This window comes from Vicugna pacos, chromosome 1, assembly GCF_048564905.1.
Source record: "Vicugna pacos chromosome 1, VicPac4, whole genome shotgun sequence".
Lineage (NCBI taxonomy): Eukaryota > Metazoa > Chordata > Mammalia > Artiodactyla > Camelidae > Vicugna > Vicugna pacos.
Genome location: NC_132987.1, coordinates 64,576,161 through 64,598,595, shown reverse-complemented (window position 1 = coordinate 64,598,595; position 22,435 = coordinate 64,576,161). Strand labels below are relative to the sequence as shown.

The following is a 22,435-nucleotide window of genomic DNA, read 5'->3' as shown; positions in this document are numbered from 1 at the left end:
GAAGTAGAAATAGACTTTACTAAAATAATCCAGTCACTAGACAAATAAGCAGGCAAATAACAATAACAAGCCTCAGAAATAGGGGACCAGTACCCAGAGTTGCTACAATATATTATCTAAAATGTCCAGGTTCCAACAAGAAATTACAAGCTATGCAAAGAAACAAAAATGTATGATCTGGGTGAAAAACAAATGGATAAAAAGCACACACTGGAAAAAGCAAGCAGCATAAAATCTCTGTAAGAGCAACCAATGTCAGATTTAACAGAGATTTCGAAATAGCCGTTATAAATATGTTTTAACAAAACACAGAAGCTAAGGGAAAGCACAATTGAAGAAGTAAAGGAAGGTATGATGACAGTGTCTCATCCAATGGAGAATATCAATAAAGGAATAGAAATTAGTAAAAAAAAGTTGAAATTCTGGAGTTGGAAAATACTGTCACTGAAATGAAAACTTTACTAGAGGAGGTCAATAGTAAGTGAATTGGCAGAGGAAAGAATTAGCAACCTTGAAGACAGAGCAGTAGAAGTTACACAATCTGAAGAACAGAAAAAAACAAAGAATGAGAAAAGATGAACAGAGCCTCAGAAAAATGTGGGACATCATTAAATGTACCATCATCTGCATAATGGGAGTACTAGAAGAAGAGAAGAGAAAGAAACAGAAAACATATTTTTTAAATTGTGATTGAAATCTTCATAAATATGTTGAAAAATATTCATTTACATAGCCAGGAAGCTCAAGGAACTCAAAGTTGGATAAAGGAAAGAGATCCACAAACAGATTCATTGTAGTGAAAATACCAAAAGCTTAAAACAGGGAGAAAATCTTGAAAGCAAGGGAAAAATGATTTGTCGCAAAGGAATTTTAATAAGAATAATAGCTGATTTCTTGTCAGATACAGTGGAGTTCAGAAGGAAATGAAATAACATATTCAATGTGCTCAAAGGGAAAAACTGTCAACCAAGAAGCCTATATCCAGGAAAGCTATCCTTCAAGAATGAAAGTGAAATAAAGATATTTCCAGATAAACAAATACTGAGGAAGTGTGTTGCTAGCACACACACCTTATGAGAAATAATAAAGGAAGTTCTTTAGGATGAAAGCAAGTGACCCGAGACATCTCTCTGAATTCATAAAAAGAGGCAAAGAGCACCATTAAAGGTAATTATATTATTATAAAGGAAAACATTAAGTGCAAATTTCCTCTTATTTTTTCTCTTAACTGATTTAAACATCGATTTTATAAAATAATATGTATATAATGTATTATTGAGCCTATAACATATAGAAATTTAACATTTTTCAGCAACAGCACAAAAGAGGCGGGTCAGAGCAAAAGTGTGTTGGACTAAGGAAATTACTCTGGGTGATAACTTGTATGCACGGGAACAAAAGAAAAGATCCAGAAATGATAAATAAGGAGGTTAATATAACAAGAGCTATAAACTTATACTTTGCTTTCTTGTCTCAGCTTCTTTAAAATACACAAAATTATAAAAAGTGATCATCATAACAATCTAATGTTGGGTTTATAGATTTATAGATGTAATATATATAACAATAAATCACAAAAAGTGGGATAAGATAATGAAGGTATACAGGAGTAACATTTTTTCATCTCACTGGAATTCATTTGGTATACATCTGAAGATGATTCTGATAAGTTAAAATGTTCATGATAAGCCCTAGAGCAGCAGCTAAAAAAATAACTAAAAAATACATAGTGAAAAAATTAGTAAAGATATTAAAATGCTACACTATATTCACTTAATACCAAAGAAAACAGTATAAAAGGAATAGAGGTGTAAGGAAAGACATATGACAGAAAAAAGTAAAATGGCAGACATAAATCCAATTATATCAATAATAACATTAAATATGAAAGGATTAAACAATCTAATTAAAGGTAGAGATTGTCAGACTAGATTTAAAAAAAAAAGCTCCAACTATATATTGTCTACAGGAGCAACACTTTAGATTCAAAGCTTATGGTAGATTAGAAATAAAAGGATGGAAAATTTTGAAAATAGCGATCATAAACAAGCCCAGAGTGGTTATACTAATAATAGACTTTTAAATAGACTTTAAAACAAAAGCATTTTATTGGAGAAAAAGGGGAACATTTTGTAATGATAAAAGAATATTCCATCAGGAAGATATGACAATTACAAACATATGTGTACCTAACAACAGAGCACCAAAATTCATGAAGTAAAAACTGACAGAAATGATGGGAGAAATACAGTTCAACAATAATAGTTAGAGGCTTCAATGCCCCACTTTAAATAATGGATAAAACAGCTAAGCAGAAGGTCAATAAGAAAACAGAAGACTTCTATGAAGAAATAGAAGATTATAAACCAAATCAACCCAACAGACATCTATAGAACACTCCACCCAGCAATGGAAAACTAGACAGTCTTCTCAAGGGCACATATAACCTTGTCCAGAATAGATCATATATTAGCCATAAAACAAACCTCAGTAAATAAAAAGGCTAAAAATAATATAAAGAAAGTATGTTCTCTGACCACAATGTAATGAAATAAGAAATCAACAGAAGGAAATTTGAAAAGTTTACAAATATAGGAAAATTAAATAACACTCCTAAATATATAGTAGAGGAAAGAAGAAATAAAAAGAGAAATTAGAATATACTTTGAGATGAATGAAAATGAAGACATAGCATATCAAAACTTTTGGGCTGCAGCTAAAGCAATACTTAGAAATTTTAACTGTAAATACCTGTATTAAAAAAGAAAAAAATCCCCCAAATTAATAACTTAATCTTCTACCTTAAAGCACTGGAAAAATAAGAGCAAACTAAACTTAAAACAAGCACAAGGAAGGAAATAATAAAGATCAGAATGGAAATTAATGAAATAAAGTACAGAAAAACAATAGAGAAAAATCAGTGGAACCAAAAGCTGACTCTCTGAAAAGATTGACAAACTTTTAGCTAGAATGACTAAGAAAAAAAATTACTAGAATCAGAAATGCAAGAGAGGCCATTACTACCTACCTTACAGAAATAAAAAAGATTATAATGAATACCATAGATAATTGTATACCAATAAATTAGATAACTTAGGTGAAATGGACAAAAGTCCAGCCCAGATGGCTTCACCAGTGAATTCTATAAAGTGTTTAAGGAGTTAATACTAGTTTTTCAGAAGCTTTTCCAAAAAACAGAAAAGGAGAGAACACTCCCAACTCATTCTATGAGGCGAATATTACTCTGATAAGAAAATCTGAACAGAAACATCACACAAGTAAATAAAGCTACTGATCACTATTGCTTATGATATGGATGCAAAAATTTCCAACAAAATGCTAGCAACAAACCAAATCTAGCAACGTATAGAAAGGGTTATATATCACATCCAGTTAGGAATTATCCTAGGATTGTGAGGTTGCTTGGTAAAATAAAAAACAAAAACCACATGATTATCACAAAAGATCCAGTAAACTATCTGACAAAATCCAATATCCTTTTATAATAAAAGCATTCAACAAATTAGAAACAGAAGAGAACTTTCTCAATCTGATTAAAGGCACCTATCAGAAGGGCATCTGTCAGCCGTGGGGAAAAACCCACAGCTAACACCATGCTTCACTGTGAAAGACAAGATACTTTCTTCTTAAGATCAGGAACAAGACAAGGATGTTTACTCTTGCCACTTCTAATTAATGTTGAAGGTTCTAGCCAGGGGAGTTATTCAGGAAAAAGAAAAGGCACTCAGATTAGAAAGGAAGAAGTAAAACTATATCTCTATTCTCAGATGTCATGGAATTGTCTATGGAAAATCCTAAGGCATTTACTATGAAACTATTAGAGCTAATAAATGAGTTCAGCTATTAGAGATAATAAATGAGTTCAGCAAGGTTCAGGATAAATCATCAATATATAAGAATCAATTGTATTTCTACACACTTGCTATGAACTATCTGAAAATGAAATTAAGAAAACCACTCCATTTATAATAACGTCAAAAAGAATAAAATACTTGAGAAAAATTTAACAAAAGAAGTGTAAAACTTGTACTCTGAAAATGTTTTGAAAGAAATTAAAGATCTAAATAAAGGGGAAAACATCTCATACTCATGGAGTAGAAGACTTAAATATTGTTAAGATGGCAGTGCTCCCCCAAATCGATCTACAGATTCAGCACATGTCTCTCAGAATCCTGCCTGGCTTCTTTGTATAAGCTGGCAAGCAGAATTCTAAAATTCATTTGGAATTCCAAGGGACCCAGAATAACCAAAATAATCTTTAAAAAGAACAGATTTGGAGGGCTCATATTTCCTGACCTCAAAACTTACCACAAAGCAACAGTGAGTAAGACAGTGTGGTAATGGCATAAGTATAGACATAAAGATCAATGGAAGAGAATTGATAATCCATAAATAAACCCATATGTCTGTGGTCAACTGATTTTTGACAAGGACACCATGACCATTCAATGTGGAAAGAACTGTCTTTTCAACAAATAGCACTGGGGCAACTGGATATCCACATGCAAAAGAATGAAGTTGGATCCTAACCTCATACTGAAATTAAAATAAAAAATGGATAAATTAGACTTCATCAAAATTTTAAAAATTTGTGCTTTAAAATGTATAATCTAGAAAGTGATAAGGCAACCCAGAGAATGGGAGAAAATGCTAGCAAATCATTTATCTGATAGGAGACTTGTATCTAGAACCAAGAATATGTAAAGGGGAATAAAGAACGCTCAGAGCTCAATAACAAAAATACAAATAACCCAGCTGAAAAATAGACAAAGAATCTGAATAGACATTTCTCCAAAGAAGATAATATAAATGGTCAATAAGTGCATGGAAAGATGCTTGGAAGTACATGAAAAGATGTTAGTCGTGAGGGACGTTCAAATCAAAGCCACAGTTAGATACCTTTTCACATCCATTAGAATGGCTGTAATCAAAAAGTCAGATAATAACAAATTTTGGTGAGGATCTCGAGAAATCAGAACCCTCATACACTGCTTGAGGCAGTGTAACATGGTGTGGCCACTTTGGAATACAGTCTGGCAGTTCCTCAAACAGTTAAACATTGAGTTACCCTGTGACCCAGTGATTCAACTCCTATGTATATACTCAAGAGAAATGAAAACATATGTCCATACAGAATGTCTACACAAATGTTTATAGAAACATTAATAATAGCCAAAAGATGGAAATAACCCAAATGTCCATCAACTGATGAACAGATGAACAGAATGTGGTATATACAAGCAATAGGATATTATTTGGCCATAAAAAAGGAATGAAGTGCTGATACATGCTATAACATGGACAAACCTTGAAAACCACTTTACAAAGTGAAAGAATCCAGTCATCAAAGACTACATGTTTATATGATTCCATTTACATGAAAAGTCTAGAATGGGCAAACTTATAGAGCCAGAAAGTGGTAGGCCTGGGATGGCTGGGAGATAGAGGAATAAGAGGAAAGGAAAGGGAACAGGATTTCTTTGGATGATAAAATGTAATAATGTGATGTTGGTTGTACATATCTGTATACTAAATACTATTATGCCCAAAATCATTGAGTTGTATATATTAAGTTTAAATGTGAATTATATCTCAATAAAACTGTTAAGAAGAAGGGGACGAGGAGGAGGAGAAGGAGAAAGAGGAGAAAAAGACAACTGGAGAGTGAATGTTTTGTAAATGGGTTCCCACTACCTTTAAGATATAATCTTCTTAAAGTTAAAGAGAACGACCATGGCAGAGCATGGATAGTCACCATGGTGGCGTTAGCAAAGCTGAGTTGGGAGGATTTGGGTGTACCACTTGACACTCGCTCGTTGGTGTATTCAACAAACTCTTACTGTTGCATTCTCTTTGCCCTTTGCTAGACACTGAGAACAGCAAGATTCACAAGACACAAAGCTGTCTTCAAGGAGCTTGTAGTTTAGCCATCCTTAAATTCATGTACCTAATGCGAAGAAAATTTTACCTACTAGGATATAAGCTCCTCAGGGTAGAGCTTTGTCTGTTTCATTCACATCCGTATCTCCAGGGCCTATAAAAATGCCTGGCACCTAATTGGTGTCTAATAAATGCTTGTTGAATGAATAAAGATATTAAGCTTGCCACAGTATCTGTCACCAACCTGGAGCACAGAGTGGGAGCAAGGACACAAAACTGGTAAGGCATGGCCTTTAGTTTTGAGGGAGGCCTGCAAGACGTCACTCCAACAGAAGCTGAACAGCCATTGGAAGGAAGGTGAAAGAGAGCAATGGTTTCCATCAGGGATGGGCCTGGGAACCAGGTTGCTTACAGGGTCCCCAGGTGATGCACAGTAAAGTCCAGGAACTACTGGACTGGATGATCTTTTAAGTTCCACCTGACCCTAAGCATCTTTGTTTCTGAAGTTCTTATCTTAAAGATGGAAGTACAGCCATTAAAAGGTGTCCTTCCTTGAACAGGATGAGTGTGATCCAGTGTTTGCTATTAACACTGAGATTCCCTGAGGCAGGCCTTCGGAGGAAACCAGCACTTATAAAATACTGCGTGTGTCACCAACCAGACCTATTCTTACTAATCGAGTTGAACAGGATGCAGTGTTTATATCTCTACAAACAGCCTGGTGGGTGGAATTTCCCTTTTCTTCCAACTCAGTAGGAGGATTAGATTTATTTTCTGAACTGCTCAGGACCCATTTATTTTTCCTTGCTCTTGGCGCTGTTGTCAGGATTAGACTTGTCCTAAAGAGAAAGGAGTGTGCTTTGAATTAAGCGCGGTGAAGCAGGTGCACGTGTGTAGGCAGCAGCCCTTCGTCCTGACTGCCTGCTAGAGTTACCTGAGGGGCTTTGAAAAACACCAAATCTGGGCCGCACTGCCCTCAACTCTGATTTAGCTGTGCTGGGATGTAGCCCAGGAAACCTGGGCGAGATGGAGAGTCAGACTGAGAATCACTGAACCAGGCGAAGAAAATAAGCCAGCTGACATGAACCCTGGGGTCAAACTATGTAGCTATTGAATAATTAGCCTGTGGAGTTGGAGGACTTCCCTTCAAGGTCGGGAGTATCCAGAGAGAGTGTCTGTCTTTACTCCCTGTTCCTTACTCCCTACTCCAGCCTCTCTAGGTGCCCTATTTACCTTTACTCACCAGTCTCTCATCAGCCACGTTTTGGGGGCTGGCTTCTATTCAGACCAGAAACCCAGGGAAGCTCCTTGGCATATGCAAAAGATCACTCTGCATCACTCAGTATCACTCTCATGTACAGTGCTGGCTCCACTCACCTGCTGCCCAGTCCCCTGGCCAGGGTCCCTTCGGAAGGGCTTTTCTGAGATGACCTGCAGGGCTTGGCTGACCACTCAGATTTCTGACACTGGCCTGGTTCAGCTTTCTCTCCTGATCATTCACTTCCTCCAGGCCCCAGATTTCCCTCCTCTGCCCCACTGCTGGTTCTTTGCCCAACACCCCGGCACTTCTTTTCTTGGGGCCGTCTGTCAGCATGTCCCATGCCCTCAAGGTTTTTGCTGTGCCCTCTGAGTGTTTACGCCCTGAGCCTGTAGCTCAGTTTACCTGCACACTTTAGCATACTCACAGGCAGCCAGTGCCTGCTCCCTACCAGGTCTGCAGCTGCCAAGGAGTTAATTTGTCTGAAATTCTGCCAAAGCTGACTCGTGCTTCTTCTCTGTGATCTCCTGCAGCCAAATAAAAAGCATGAAATGGTCTGTGAAACCTAGCACGCCAGATGAGATAATGCACACGAAAGGGCTTAAGCTGTAAAGCACGACACAGTATGAAATATGGATGGTAACAAGTAGCAGCAACGTTGCATGTGCCATTCTGGGGCATGGCTGGTAGCCGACCAGGAGCACCAGACGAGGGACAGAGACTGATCACAGGCAAGACGTTTACAAATCAGAAGATTCAAGAACTGAGAGGTCAGGACCAGATAGACAGATGAGAAGGGAGCAGTGCAACCACACAGGTCAGAGTTCATGACACAACTAGAGGCCCAGAAATGAGGAAGAGCTAAAGGATTTCCATCAGCAATTACTTTCAGTTCCCTTCAAAGTATGCCCAGAATCTGGCCACTTGTTACCACCTCTGCTGCCACCACCCTGATCCAAGCTGCCACCTCTTCTGCTTGCACTGTTGTAGTGGCTCCTATCTGGTCCCCCTGCTCCCACCTTTGTTCCCTTACAGTCCATCCTCAACACAACAGCCCCAGCAATGCTGCCAAAAGTAAGGTACATCACATCATGTCACTTCTCTGCTCAAAATGCTTTAATGTCTTCTTTTCATTCTCAGCTGACGTCCCTTGCCATGGCTTACAAGACTCTACGTGGTCTGGACCCCAGTCACCCCTCCAATGTCATCCTCCACCACCTACTCATCTGCTCCAGTCTCCCTGGGCTTCTTGCTATTTTTTGAATGCTCCAAGGTCATTCCTCATGGTCTTTGACCCTGCTGTTTCCTCTACCTGGAGTCTCTCTCTGTTCGTTCTCTCACTTCATTCAGGGCTAAACTCAGGTGTCACCTTCGATTTCAGGGATCAGCCTTCTGTGACTTCTCTACCTTAATTTGCACTTCCCCAACCCTATCATGCTCTATCCTTTTCCAGCTATATTTTATATAGCACTGAAATAAGAAATATATAGTAGATACTACTTTATTTTCTGTCTCTTCTACTAAAATGTAAGCTCCATGAGCATAGGAATTTGGTCTGTCTTGTTCCCGGCTTGCACAGTGCCTTACACTGCTGAATGAATGGTTGAATAAACAAATAAAATGGCAGATTGAAGTCTCCAACAATAAAGCAAGACATGGATTAGAGGGGCAAAGAGTTGCCTTAATCCTGAGCTTTTCTATGGTTCTTTGGAGACAGAGACCTTCTCAGGGTGACTGGCCTTGGGTATATAGGTTTGTTCCTCCAAGAAGGGAAAAGACAAGTAAAGTCCACCTGCCAGGCTCCTGCCCATTCCAATCTAAGCTGTTCTCGGAATTCCAAGGGCAAGTCAATGTCCCCAGTGGGAAGGCTTCAGGATGAAAAAATTCTTACTGAATTCGCTCTCCAAGAGCCCTATTTCTCTGGGATATGAGTTACTGAATCTTTGGGAGAAATTTCTCTCCGTCATCTCCCCTATCTCTTGAGGGACTTCCTTGGCCAGCCCAACTGCTTTCACATCTCTGGCAAAGTAAAACATCATAGTGGGAAAAAGCATGAGCACTTGATGCTGACCCTGGCTCTGTGTTTCCTTCCTAGTTGTGAGATCATGGGCAAGTTATTTCAATTTCGTAGAGCTTTACCACCTCTTCTGTAGAAGGAGGCTAGTGATAGCACCTATGCCAGGGATGTTGTGAGGATGAAATGTGATCGTGGGTTTTAAACACAACATTGGCATGATGCTATGCTTGGCAAATATTCAGCTCTTATCATTGTCAGGGTCCAGAGTGCTAGAAGTAGTTCTCCTTGTTCGGGACAGCCTCTCACAGTTCCCATCTTCAGAGCTCTAAGCAGTTTGCAGGTTGTGCTGATGCCATGCACCAAGCTCTGAAAAGCCAAGAGAACAGAGAAAGATGTGGGGGATAAACTACCAGTGAACATGTTTCCATGAAGTTTCATAGCCTCTGATTCCAACCTTAAAGGCAGCCTGAAATTACTGCAGCCTAACCCAGAAGAGCTGCATTGTTTCCACCTCTTTCTCTGCTGATGTCCCTGAATCTGATTCCAGCTGTACCCATCCCTTGCTGCCCTTTCAATCCCACAATAATGCCTCACACAAAGACGCTCACCCTTTTAAGGAAGTTTCACTGAGGGCTGAGATAGGAGAGAGTAGGTTTCCTCTTTTACTTAAATCTGCTTCTGGTTCTCCTTGGCCCTCAGACATATGGCCAGGCGCTTGTTTTCATGACTGCTTAATGGTTTGTAAAGCAATTGCTGGAGGAAACATTGCTATAGCAAGCCAGGCGAGAGACAAAGGGATTCACAGGCCAATGTTATCTTTGTTGATCACCAGTGCTGTTCCAACTCTTTTGCTCTCTCCTCCCGACAGTGACAGATGGCTTCCACATGGTTTGACCTACTGTTTTGCCAGACCTGACCAGATAGTCATCCATCAGCTGCCCTGTTTGGCCCCCTAGAGGGCACCCTGTGGTTTGAGGGAGACAGAAGTTCAAGGTTTCATCGAGAGCTCACCATATCTCATAGCTGTTGTAGTAGAGTTTCAAGCATGGACAGTTCTTATTCCAGATGTTACCATCCCAGTGTCCATATGTTTCGAGGTGGGATCAGCAGGTTTACATGGTAATGTTCAACTAATTAATCATAGGCCGATATGTTAACAGCTTCAGGACCCAAAGTGGGTTTGGTACTAGCAAAGATGTAAGCAATACATATGGTATTATTAATCTGGAAAAAAAGAGATGAGGTTCAGCTTTTTCCATTGCTTTGGCATAATCTCTTTATTTTCTTACTGATACTGTTACTCATGAAGCCTCTGAAAGCTGTGCGGGAAAATATCCAAATACTTCTCCTCGTGGCTATCTTTGAGTGTTACAAAACAAAACCTGAAATTAATATTAACTGCAGGACATGAGTAAAAGGTAGTACAAGCAGAGGGGTCATGTAGATTAGGCATCAGGAGACCTGGGTCTAGTCTCAATTTGCCTTTTTGTTACTTTGAACATAATACTTGATTGATTTAATAGATTTTTTTTAAGCACCTACTAGGTGGATTCAAGAAATGTCTGTGTTTTATTACTTTTTTTCTAACTATAAAATGAAATTGTTACGTGGACTTGGCTTCTAGAAAACATTAAATAAAATGTGTTTGTATTTCTCCCCTTATTGAAGCCTAATTTGCTCACTAAAACTTGCCTATTTCGCTTGTACCTAAATTGTACTTTACTTGTCAAAAAAAGTGCTTTACCAAAGTAAAAAGATAAGGGGACATTTGAGTAATTACAACTTTTGTGGAATGTAACCTTACCAAATCTGTTAAAACTAAAGATACATCAAAATAATTCTTAAAACTAAAAAATATTTTAAATACCAAATCTATTAAAATTAAAAATACCCTGCACCCCCAGCATTACTTTTAGAGAAAAAAAAAACTAGAAACAACATTTGTGTCTCAATAAAGAGAAAGAATTTGGCAGAAGTAGAAGTTTGAACATAAATTCCCCCTTTGCTCCATTACCCATAGCATTTGATGTTTTGATGTGTTAATTTCAGGGGAAGGGAAGGGGCTGGGGGATAAAATACTATATATTTCCTCTGTACAGTTTTAAGAGCATTTTCCCTTAATAGTAATATATATATAAATTATTTTTTAAAAAGCTTCTCTGTGCACAGGAGTACTGAGCTGAGAAAAAGACCCTAGTGAAAACTCCCCCACACCAGGCAGATCTCGTACAGAACAGCATGCAGTAATCTTTGGTGGGCTGCGCTAGTATGCATAATGGTTTTCTCAGCTGAAGCTATACTGTTTATATATGTTGTATTTCACATTTTGATTGAACATTCAGTTTTCATTTGACCCAAATGATTTTGCTGAGAACTTGGCCCTTGGTCAGTTATCTGCCTGACCTCCCTCCCTGGACTTCTGGATTTGGAGAGTCAAGCTCTCCAGGGCTTGTCTAGAGCACTGAGCCCCTTTCAGGAAAGTGGCCCATCTGTGGGGGTTGGACTCACTTTCTGTGATGCTCTGACAGATCACAACTTCCATCTTCATGATGAGAATTTAAAAGCTGCAGCCCTGTTGGGCAGAATGGAATTGAGAACCCTGTGCCCAGCACTCATTCCTTGTAGAGATGAGGCAGCTCTTCAGGGACTCCCCTCTTCCTCGCTGGAGGTGAAGATGAAAAAGCCATCCCTGTCTGATAAAGCGATGGGTCTCCTCACCTGGCCTGGGGAGGAGGCTTCTGCCACCTTTGCAGTATGATCAGTGAAAAGGAGATGGGTCTGTCCCTTTGTATGAGGATAGGACATTCCCACTTCTGAATGCTCTGGGTGCGGCTAACGCCCCAAGTCAAGGTAGTGGAAATTCCTTAAGAAGAATATCCCAAGAGACAAAGGCCTCTATTTTCCGACTTAAGGTTGAAGGGGCATGGCTCCCAGAGCAAGTCGGCTGATTCGGAATCCTCTGATCTTTCCGGGTCAAGGAAAGACCTGTGGACAATTCAGAGCCCCAGACCCTTGAATCCTAGGGGAAGGGCATCTGCCAATAGAGAGGGTGCAGTTTGCAGGGCAGTGGCCTGACAGGCATCTGGGACCACTTGGCCCGCTATGGGGCTGGGCCCATGGGGCAGGCTCCTGTGGAAGGGACTCTTCCTCAGGAATGCTAGGGTACCTTGTGGCATGCTCTCTGGGATGTATAATGAGACTCTGGACTCTGAAATGTTTGCCTCTAAATGGAATAGTTGATAGATTTTTCTTTTGTTCTACTTTTTACTAATACGTTGACTGGGTTTACACTTAATTTGGAGAGTTAACACCTGTCTGCTGGAATTGGATGTGGGAAAACATAAGATATTCTTTGAGTTATCAGTTATATGCCAGACAACTGACTCGTTGCTTTATGTTATCTCATGTAACATACAGGAGGGAGTTTCTAATTTAGGTGGGGACCTCTAACCAGAGGAATGTACAGTCACCCCTGATTTTAGGAGTGAAATGAATGGGACTCAATACACATACCCAGAAACAATCTACTCTTCCAATCAGCCCCTGACACAGACCCTAGGATTACAAAAATGATAGCTTGCATCAAATGACTATTTCTAGAAGAACCAGTATCTCTTTCAGAGTATACCACATAAGAAACTACATTTAAAGAGAAAATTTAGCTGGGATTTTGAGTGGAAGATTATCATTATCTTGCAAGCAACTTTGTATGTTTTTGTAGCCAGTCAGGGCAGCGAGGAGCCAGGTTCAAAGTGAGAGCCTTTGGCAGGGCTGAAAACTTTCAAGATTCTGCCAAGCAGTTCTTTCAGCAGAATATCTCTATTCCATCGATTTTAGTTAATCACAGCAGGAGACAAGACCTCAAGAGAATGGGCTGGCTGTCTCTCCTGTGATCTCCAATTAATGACTGCAGGAATGAAATGAGAAAATAGAAAATTTTGTGGGCACCAAAAGTGGGGGAAGATTGTAAGTATAAAATGTTTTCAGTTAGCAAGATTTTGCTGGAATTTAGCTATTTTTCCCATTTATGACCAAAATGAGTGGAGGAGAGCCTTTTTGGGGAGATAGGATGGGAGACGCAACAGACCAGGCTGCAGGCACATGGCATACTGCAGGGTAGGTCCTGTTCACACCTTGGACTATGTGTTACTTTGTATAATGACTAGTAACTGGCAGCACTGCTATAGTGCGGGCTTTAAATTAATAAAGCAGTTTTGAGGTAAGGGTTTAAGAAGATACTCACTAAGCCAGAACTATTAGTCATGTTGTCAACTTCTGGCCTGGGAAGCTGGTTAGTCTAGGCAGCTGGGCTCAGGGGGAGGGGCTGCAGAGAAGAAGGGGAGGGGCACAGCCGTCCCTTGGTCCCCCAGCTCCACCTGTGGCCTTCACACGACAGGGCGGAGGGCAGAGCCAGACTGAGGGCTGAGGCTTGGACAGCCGAGGCTGGGCTACCTGAACCCCCAGGGTGGGCCGCACTACCCTCCCCAGACTTGTGCCTTGCAGCCTTCCCCTGCCAACCCTTTAGCCAACAGAGCAGTTTTTTGAACGCATCAACCAGATCATGTTACTCTTCCGTTTAAATCCCTCCCATGGAATATGGGTACTTGAAAGCTTTATAGCCTCAGTTTATGCCCCACCTCCTCCATAGGAAAGAGTCTATGGAGGGGAGTAGATTTAGTTAGTATTCCCCAAGGCACTGAAGAGAAGACAGAATAAGCACCCTGTATATTCAGACTCGCAACCTTTCTCTGTCCTTTGAAGTCATATGGGACCTTCTCTGCCATCCTCTCCTGTCATTTGGTTTGTGACTCCAGTTTAGAATCTGTCTGCTTTTTTGTCTCAAGTTCTAGGCTGGAGGAAAATGAAGACAATGATGATGAACTTGGGCAATGTGGCTTGCCTGCAGAGTTTTGTTGCTCTGCAAAGGGGCTGTAGAGAAAAATAATGAGCAGATTCATGAGTCAACATTATATTTATCCCTCTGTTGTGAGGAATACTGCCTCTACTTCTTCTGTGAAGCATAATCACTTGTTAGCTTTAGTAAGACATTTCTCTGCCCACTGATAAGCGAACACAAAGGCATTTATTGTGCTAGTCTCTAGAATGTGAAATGTAAGCTGTGGTCTTTTTTTGTTTGTTTGTTTTTAGCTTAAGGGTTGAAGGGGGCCTTGGAGGACTGCCAATCTCACTACCCCATTCTGTGCAGGAAGCCCCTTCCCAGCATCATTGCCCGTGATTTCAGATCCCTTTCTTCTGCATCTTTATACACGAGTTGCCTCTGCCTCTTACTTCATTGTGCTTTAAATTACAGTGATTTGAGGGCTTCTCTTAAGTCTCAGCTGTGAGTCCTTCAGCCAGGATTCCTGTCTCATTTCTCTTTGATCTCCCACAGCCCCCAACACACAGCCTGGCCCACTCTCCATAAATATTTGAATGAGTGACAAGGTGTTAACAGCCTCCAGAGGCAACCACAGTTTGACGTCTCTAATAACTAGAAAGTTCTTCCTGTAAGTGAGCAGAAATTTTCCTCCCCAAGTTCCCTGTGGGAGAAAATATAAACAGGCAGTGATGACAAAGGGTCAGGCATCCATAAGATGCACACGAGAGACCCTGGGGACAGGCCATGCCCTGCTCTTATTGCTGTTCTTGCTTCCTATCGGCCAAAGGACACAAGGAAGCCCTGCAGCCCTAGAGAGGTCTGAATAAATGTGTTTGGTGGGGAGGGGGGAGAGTTTCCAGGATTGAGTCCTGTTTGGAGGGATAGCTTTATCAGCTCTCTCATTGTCCTACCCGTATCCCCTTAGTCTGCCCTGAGGGTCATCTGCGGATAGTTCCCAAACACACCAACACTCATTTCTCTGCATTTCTCTGCCTGTGGTCACTCTCTGACCTCGGGAGTATGGTTGGCTTGTGTGGAGGTCAGGCTGGAGATGCCAGGGAGTAACTCCAGGAGGGACCTTCAACCATGAGCGATGGGACTTGGCACGTGAATACCCCACGTTCCTCATCTCCCAGTAGGATGGCTCGAAAGTGTGTTCTACATAGTCTCTTCAAAGGTTTCAGGAGGGGTGACCCCCAATTGCTCACGGCAGTCACTCACTCGTGAACACATTCTTCCTTCATTTGCCCCCCTGCCCTTTCTGAGGTGCACACTCCCTCACTGTGCTTCCTGGGATCACCCAGATAAACAGGCTGCCCCAAATCCTTGTCTCAAGGTCTGCTCTGGGGGGAGCCCAAGCAGGAAATTTAGGAGAAATCTGAACGTTGGTCCCTTAGAAGACAACTATTCAAATTAGCATATGCCTCCCCCACCACCTTTTCTTTCCTTCTATTTCCAATTCAGAGTGGGTTTTTCTGTCAGTTCTATAAATAGAGTTTCATTTTAAGAAAAATCTGTGTTCTAACACAGAAAACCGGGCTGATAATGATCCCTAAATCTTTGAATGAGAATTATTTCAAGTAATAAGAGTTAGTAATATTCTAGTTCTATCAAGGAATGGTGCTACGTCAGAAAGGTCTCAGGCCAGACTGAAGAAAGAGATTATGCGTGGGAGTCATTAGACGGCAGGGTGGGTTTGTGTGTTCGAGCGCTTCACTTAACCTTTTAAACTTCCACAGAGACCTTTTCAGTGATGAGAGGCCTTATCAACCTGGTTCAGGTTTGGGATGAAGGGCTTGAGGTCAGGGACAGCAAAGATGAATGGGGAGCAGGACAGGAGAAGGAAAGGAAAATAAAGAGCCTTCATTAAGCTTACCCATTATTAATGAACTACCACTGAGCTAATAGAGCCAAGAGAAAACGCTGTTGCCGAAGAGTATTTATTATCACATGAGAAGATTTGTAACAAAGAACAAAGGTGTGCAGGCCACCTGCCGCCCTGGTCCTTCTTCAGACAGACATTGTGTGAGTCAGAAAAGCTCCCTGTTGGTGCCATAATATTACCTGATTGTTTTGACACCTCAGACAATTACTAGGAGGTAGCAGTTAAAAATAGCCATGCTCCCCATTGTCTGTGTTTGTGGGAGTTCTCTTTTATCTTGTTTCTTCCTGGAGAGTTTTCTGCCAGCCTAGTAGGGAGCAACACACATGGTCATGAATTTTTAATTGGCAATCAGAGATGGGAATGCATATAAACAAAATACGTGGTGAGAGGAGTCAGCAGGGCCAGGAGACACCCACAGGTGCCTTTTTGGGGTCAGGTGAGGAAATGTTCCCAAGTCAAGTAGGGATAAGGAAAGACCACAGACCTTATTTTTCGCATGCGTGTTGTGGCTTCACAAGCTCTCTTTATTTAAGCCCTGGCTGATGGCCGATGCCCGAGCTCTCTCGTTAGGGCAGATAGGGGCAGTGAGTGCCTGGCTTGGTTGTAGGAAGGTGGGTAGTTATCGGTGATGTATGTCCTTTGCCCTCTTTGATGAGCACTGTTGCCTTGTTGTGGTTGACAGTGCTGCCCTGGGTCCCGCTCTCTCCTGACAGAGTTGCTTTTGCCTCCTCCCACTCTTGCTCCAGTCTGAGCCATTGCTTCCAGAGAGAAACTCTTGGAAGTACTGTGCTGTCCCCTTGGCTTGACTTCATAAGATGATGGTGAGGGTTATTAAGGTAGTCCGTGTAAAATGACTGCATTCATGGGCATTAAGAGTTGGCACGAAAACTGAGTTGGTCCCCAGAATGAAAGTTCTCAGTTACTGTACCTGCCATCCACTGTAACTTTACGTTGCAGGCAAAAACCTCCTTTGGGCCAAAAATGGATGCGTTAGTGTGACCGATGCTAGCCTCTCTCAAACTTTTCATTTTAGGTAGCCTCATCCCCCAAAGACTCCCCCCCTCAAAGTGCTCCGGGGACGCCTCGTCAGCCCACCCCACTAAGCACTCGCTCTCCCTTGCTCCCCAGAACGCCTATGTCAACATCAACCGCATCATGTCCGTGGCATCCCGCCTCTCAGAGGCCGGCCACTACGCCTCACAGCAAATCAAGCAGATTTCCACGCAGCTAGACCAGGAGTGGAAGAGCTTTGCGGCTGCTCTGGACGAGCGTAGCACCATCCTCGCCATGTCTGCAGTGTTCCATCAGAAGGCCGAGCAGGTGAGGCCAAGGGAGCGGCTGCGGCTGCTGGTGGTGGCAGGCGGAGGGACAGGGGAAGGGCGGGGTGAGAGTTCACACACTGAGGTTGAGAGCCCCTCTTCTCCTTCTGAAACACCAAAGACCCTGCTGAGTTGTTGTGACAGTTAACCCCTATTCTGCCACTTCCATGCCCCTTTTGTATAAAAGAGACGTTGGTAACTCTGGGCGGCCTTATCTAATGTCCAAACAGGAAGGAACCCAGAGCCTGTGTACATTCTGCTTAGTAGTTTATTGGGGGGCGTGTGTGTGTGTGTGTCTGTGTGTGTGTGTGTGTGTTGACTGCTTAGTTTGCATCCCATGAGCATAGACCAAAGGGGTGAAAGTAAACTGATCATTGAGTGCTACTAGCAGGGGGAAGGTAATTTTACATGAAGTACTTGCTGTGGATAATAATGATGTAATAATAATACAAGGGACAGAAATAATAATTATCTGTTGCCATATACTTACTGACATTGGGCAGTGACATTACTAACCCATTTTATAGAGAGGAGCAAGGAAGCTCAGAGAGATTAAGTGACCTACCTAAGATCCAGTGGCGTGTTGGAGCTGACTAACAAGCTTAAGGAGAGCCAGTTGTTACATTTTCAAGAATTTTATAAGCTGGTTGTTAAACATAGATATTACTTTATATAAGTTTATAGTAAATATATCATATTAAAAACAAAGATAATAAATACTCAGAACATCATTTTCAATTATTTTGCTACATTTTATTATTTTCTGTGTTCTTGAGATTATTTCCATCTATTTGTGTCTATGGTGTAAATACACACTTGTGTGATACTGATCAACTCTTCCCGACTCCACATTTGGTGATGTCGCATTGATAGCTTGAAATAGACCAAGGTAGAAGTTTTTACACCATGGAAATCATTAAGTGTTACAGACTAGGGCTTGATCTGATGTTTTGTTGTTTGGTTGTCTAGAGTCTTGAGAAAATATTTTAAAATGCAGATTAAACTTTAAAATGTGTCCCTTCTATAGCTGTTACATCCAGAATAGCACACAAAATTAAGGAAATATTCTTCTGATATTCAAAAACTATCATTCCATTCAGCAAAGAAGTCACTTACAATCGCTGATGAATGAATAACGTTCTGACATAGTCTCCAGGTACTTTTTCACTTTTGTGTTACACCTTAACGGAGTGAAAATGTCAGCAGCTTTTGTGTTGGAACTATATGTTTGTCGTTTGGAAACAAAAGCATCTGTGAGAATCGGTTACATGGAGTTTATCATAAGAAGCATTCTATATGTTATTATTCTTTGTAAATTATGTGCTACACACCTTTTATGTCAGTAAAACTTATAACACGTGTGTATATACATACACACGTATACACATATATTCGTATATATGCTGCTTATTAAACATTTATTAATACACTGCTGAGAAAGTCACATATTCATCTATGGGCAGCTGGAATTTCAACCCAGATGTGTCTAACGTTAAAGCCTGTGGTCTTACGTCTACATTTCTTTCCTTGTATGACATTTGGGTAGCTCACAGATACTACAGAGTCAGACACAAGGTCATACCTTAAATCTCTTCCTCTATTACCAACCTAATGTGGAAGGCAGCCTGGGGTAATTGAAAGAGTCGGGGCTTTGATACCAGACACAGGTAAGTTCTAATTATTAACTCTTACGCAAGTCACCTCACTATTCTGAGCATGTTTCCTCATCTCTAATGTGAGGATAATCGTAAATCTTACAGCACTGTTATAAGAATTAGAGATGGAGCACATAAGGTGCCTAGAATGTTTTTTAAATGGTAGACAGTACTACCGTAGGCATTTGTTCAACATACCTGTCCTGGTATCTTTGTATTTCCTTCACCCGTGTCTGTTTCCATCTGAGACCTTCCAGAGACTGAAATAAGTCATAAGAGCATAAGCATTGTGTCATAAGTCAAGAGCAGCCCTGCACATTGAGAGGGAGCTAGCCTTTCTTTTTCTTTTAAGATGGTGGTGGTCATGACTGATAGCAACTGACAGTGAGTGCATTCTTAGGACCACAACAATATTCACGTCAAATCTGCTGTTCTCTCTTCAATCCTATCATCTGCACACTTTGTTCAAGATTTCTCTAGATTGGCAAGGGAGACTCAATGCTTCCCTCTGTGTCTCTCTGTCTGTCTCTCCTTGAGATGACCATTTTGTGGCATCTGCTTTAGGACTCTTGTTGGAATACTACAGGGAAATCCCAAGGGCCTTGAAGAGGTGCTCCCTCCGTGACTGGCATAAATGTCAAGTTACTTTCCAGTTCCTTTGTAAAGTGATTGCTGATGGACCAAAGCAGCTTCTGAGATATTAGCAAGTACATGCAATCTAAAACTGAGTGTCACCCAGCACTCTTCCCGAATTGTTAGGAGATGGCTTAATGGGATAAAAATCATACAGAATGAAAAGCCGACCGTAACAGCTGGCTGGCTAAGGACTGAAAGCTGACAGTGATGCCAAGACTAGAACTCAAGCAGTTGCAGAAACGCGGTACCCGAACTGGGAGTCACTGAAGGAGTCAACTTCTATTTGCTATTTCCTGACTTGGATTAGTTTGGATTAGAAGCAATTTTATTTGTATCTATTTTTAATGCAATTATCAGGTATTACCAGTGCTTCAGGGAAACTCATAAACCACGCTTCTTTTTAGCTGGGAACAACACACACACACACCAAAGGATGGATTCAAGGCTATTTTTTCAGTGCATTTATTTAGGCAGCTCTTTATTGTCCTCAGATGGGCTGTTCTAGGCAATGAGATAAAAAGGTATTTAGGCAATTAATTTAAGTGGAGCTGTGCATCCAGGCAAGAGGTATCGCAGACAGCACCATTCCAGACTGTTGGGTGAAAGAGTATTTGCATTTTAGAGGTGTATTTTCCACTCAGTCAATCTGAGTGATTTCAGTTAGCTCACCCTTTGTGCATGGAGACCCATCATCTTCCACAGTTGTTAATTTTAATTTTTAAATAATGTCTGTCAAGATCTATATCTATATATCATATCCCAGGAGCCACTACAGGCATAGTACAGTCTGTCCCCCAAAGCTGCCCCTCCTCGCCCCCACCGCTAGGGGCTGACCCAGCAGCAGGGCTACTGTTGAGGGTTAATCTCCATTCCCTGAGGGAATGGTCTCTGTGAGTTCCCTGGGGTGTCTGATGGGCCTGTATGAGGTGTTCTTTGCTCCTCTTCACAGCTTGATGTACACACTATAAAGCGCACGTGTGGGAACATCCCATTTCATTGCATCCTGTGAGTGTGCACAGGCCAAGAAGCTCTCATGTACACATGTAATACAGTGAACTATTTGCATACCTGTAGTTTATAGTCAGTGTGTGGATGTAACCTATTGAACATACGCACACTCCCACCCCCAACAGTTTCGGAACAGTCATCTTTGTTTGTGGAAACTACACTTCTTAAACAGGCACTGGGTCTGATTTCTTAATGCGGTTGGTGTTCGTAGAATTAAAGCAAAAGCTCCACCCTCTGCATTGGTCTGTAAGGCTCCCTGAGGTTCCAGTGCTTCTTCCCAGGGCATCTGACCATCTCCATGTAATCCGCCCATCACCCTACCGCAGTGCTCCCACACTGACCCAGCTGACTGGCTTTTCCTTCCAGTTCCTGTCGGGAGTGGATGCCTGGTGTAAGATGTGCAGTGAAGGTGGCCTGCCGTCCGAGATGCAGGACCTGGAGCTGGCGATCCACCACCACCAGTCCTTGTATGAGCAGGTGACCCAGGCCTACACAGAGGTGAGAACCAAGGGGGTCCCGGCTGTGCATGGGTGGATGGGTGGCAGAACCGCTGGCCTGTGTGCTGGGAAATAGCCTGGGTCGGCCTAAAAAGAAGAGAAGCTGTTTCCTTTTGGAGACAGCACTAAGATCTTTCATCTGTGAATGATGGTGTCTCCAGCCAGGAAGCAGGAAGATGCGGCCATCGGCAGGTACTGCCTGGGTGAGCATGCATACACCTGCGTCCCCACCCCCTCCAACATGCGAAGGTGGGACTCTCTCCTCTGAGGGAGGACTGTGAGGAAACAAGGTCGAGCTGCTCTGGAGTTGCTTTCTGGCTGGTGTACGGGCATGCACACACCAGTCCAGCCACCCCTTTTATGAAGCAGCTCCTCAAAAAATACTAATTTTCTCAGAGGACAGCTCACCATGGGGTAGAGATAAGTGTTTGCAGGAGTGAGAAGCTGCTGTGAAAGTGAAGGACAAACTAAAAGGCTCTTCTGCTGAAAATTCAGCAGCAGGAAGCATGGCACAAGTTAAGAGGGGGAAAACTTCCTTTCAAAGTAAAAGGAAAGGGGCATATAGCTGCATCTGTGTGGATAGACACAGGTAAGCAAGCTTGTTGAGTGGCATGAACTCTGAGGGAGGGGCTGAGGGATGTAAGGAAGCTGGATGGGGGCGCGGCCAAGATGGCGGAGTAGAAGGACGCTCTTAGCTCACCCTCTCCCACAAATACACCAAGAGACATCCACAGACCTACCCATTCACTCAGAACACCTGCTCTAGAATCTACATTTTAATAAATACTACCCTACTTGAGTCTGGTCCATGTTGAAGTCAAAGAACCAATTCTTCTGGGTGAGAGAAAGAATTTTTGCCAAGTCAAAACCCAAGTTTGAGTCCTAGCTCCGCACTTTCCTGTGTGACCTCGGGCAGGTCACTCAACCACTGAAAGCCTCAATTTCTTCGTCTGTGAAATGAAGGTGATAACACCCGCCTGTAGTTTTAAGGGCTGTAAAGATAATTCATATAATGCTCTTGGCCCAGTGCCTGACAATAATAAGTACTAAAAAATGGTAATAGGTTTTGTCATTATAGGAAGCAGAGAGGAGGGTTTGTGAGCCAAATCTGATCTCATTAGCTCTGATACACATGGCCCAAGGCTTTCTGAGGCCCCTTGCCTCTACCTGGGGGTCAAGAGTCTCTAAATCTACTCTTTGTAAATACAAAAACAGAGCATACAAATGAGATTAATATTATACTTACACATTTCACACTTATGGAGTGTGAGTGTAATTATATAGAGAGACACAGTTTTTCTCCCACTTAATTCTCAGGCTCTAGCACTGCAGGACATTGACACTCCCTCCAAGCCCCCTTCAGAGGTCAGTGGGCTGTTC

General features: G+C 41.9%; 1 protein-coding gene across 2 annotated transcripts in view; it reads left to right on the top strand.

The window, feature by feature from the left end:
* Positions 1-22,435, top strand: part of LOC102532976 (kalirin RhoGEF kinase) — a 443,405-nt gene that overhangs the window by 246,381 nt on the left and 174,589 nt on the right. For both annotated transcript variants that reach the window (XM_072963937.1, XM_072963936.1), the window contains exons 7-8: positions 17,069-17,260; positions 20,925-21,056. In XM_072963937.1, coding sequence (XP_072820038.1) covers positions 17,069-17,260; positions 20,925-21,056 — 324 coding nt within the window. The remainder of the gene's footprint in view (positions 1-17,068; positions 17,261-20,924; positions 21,057-22,435) is intronic.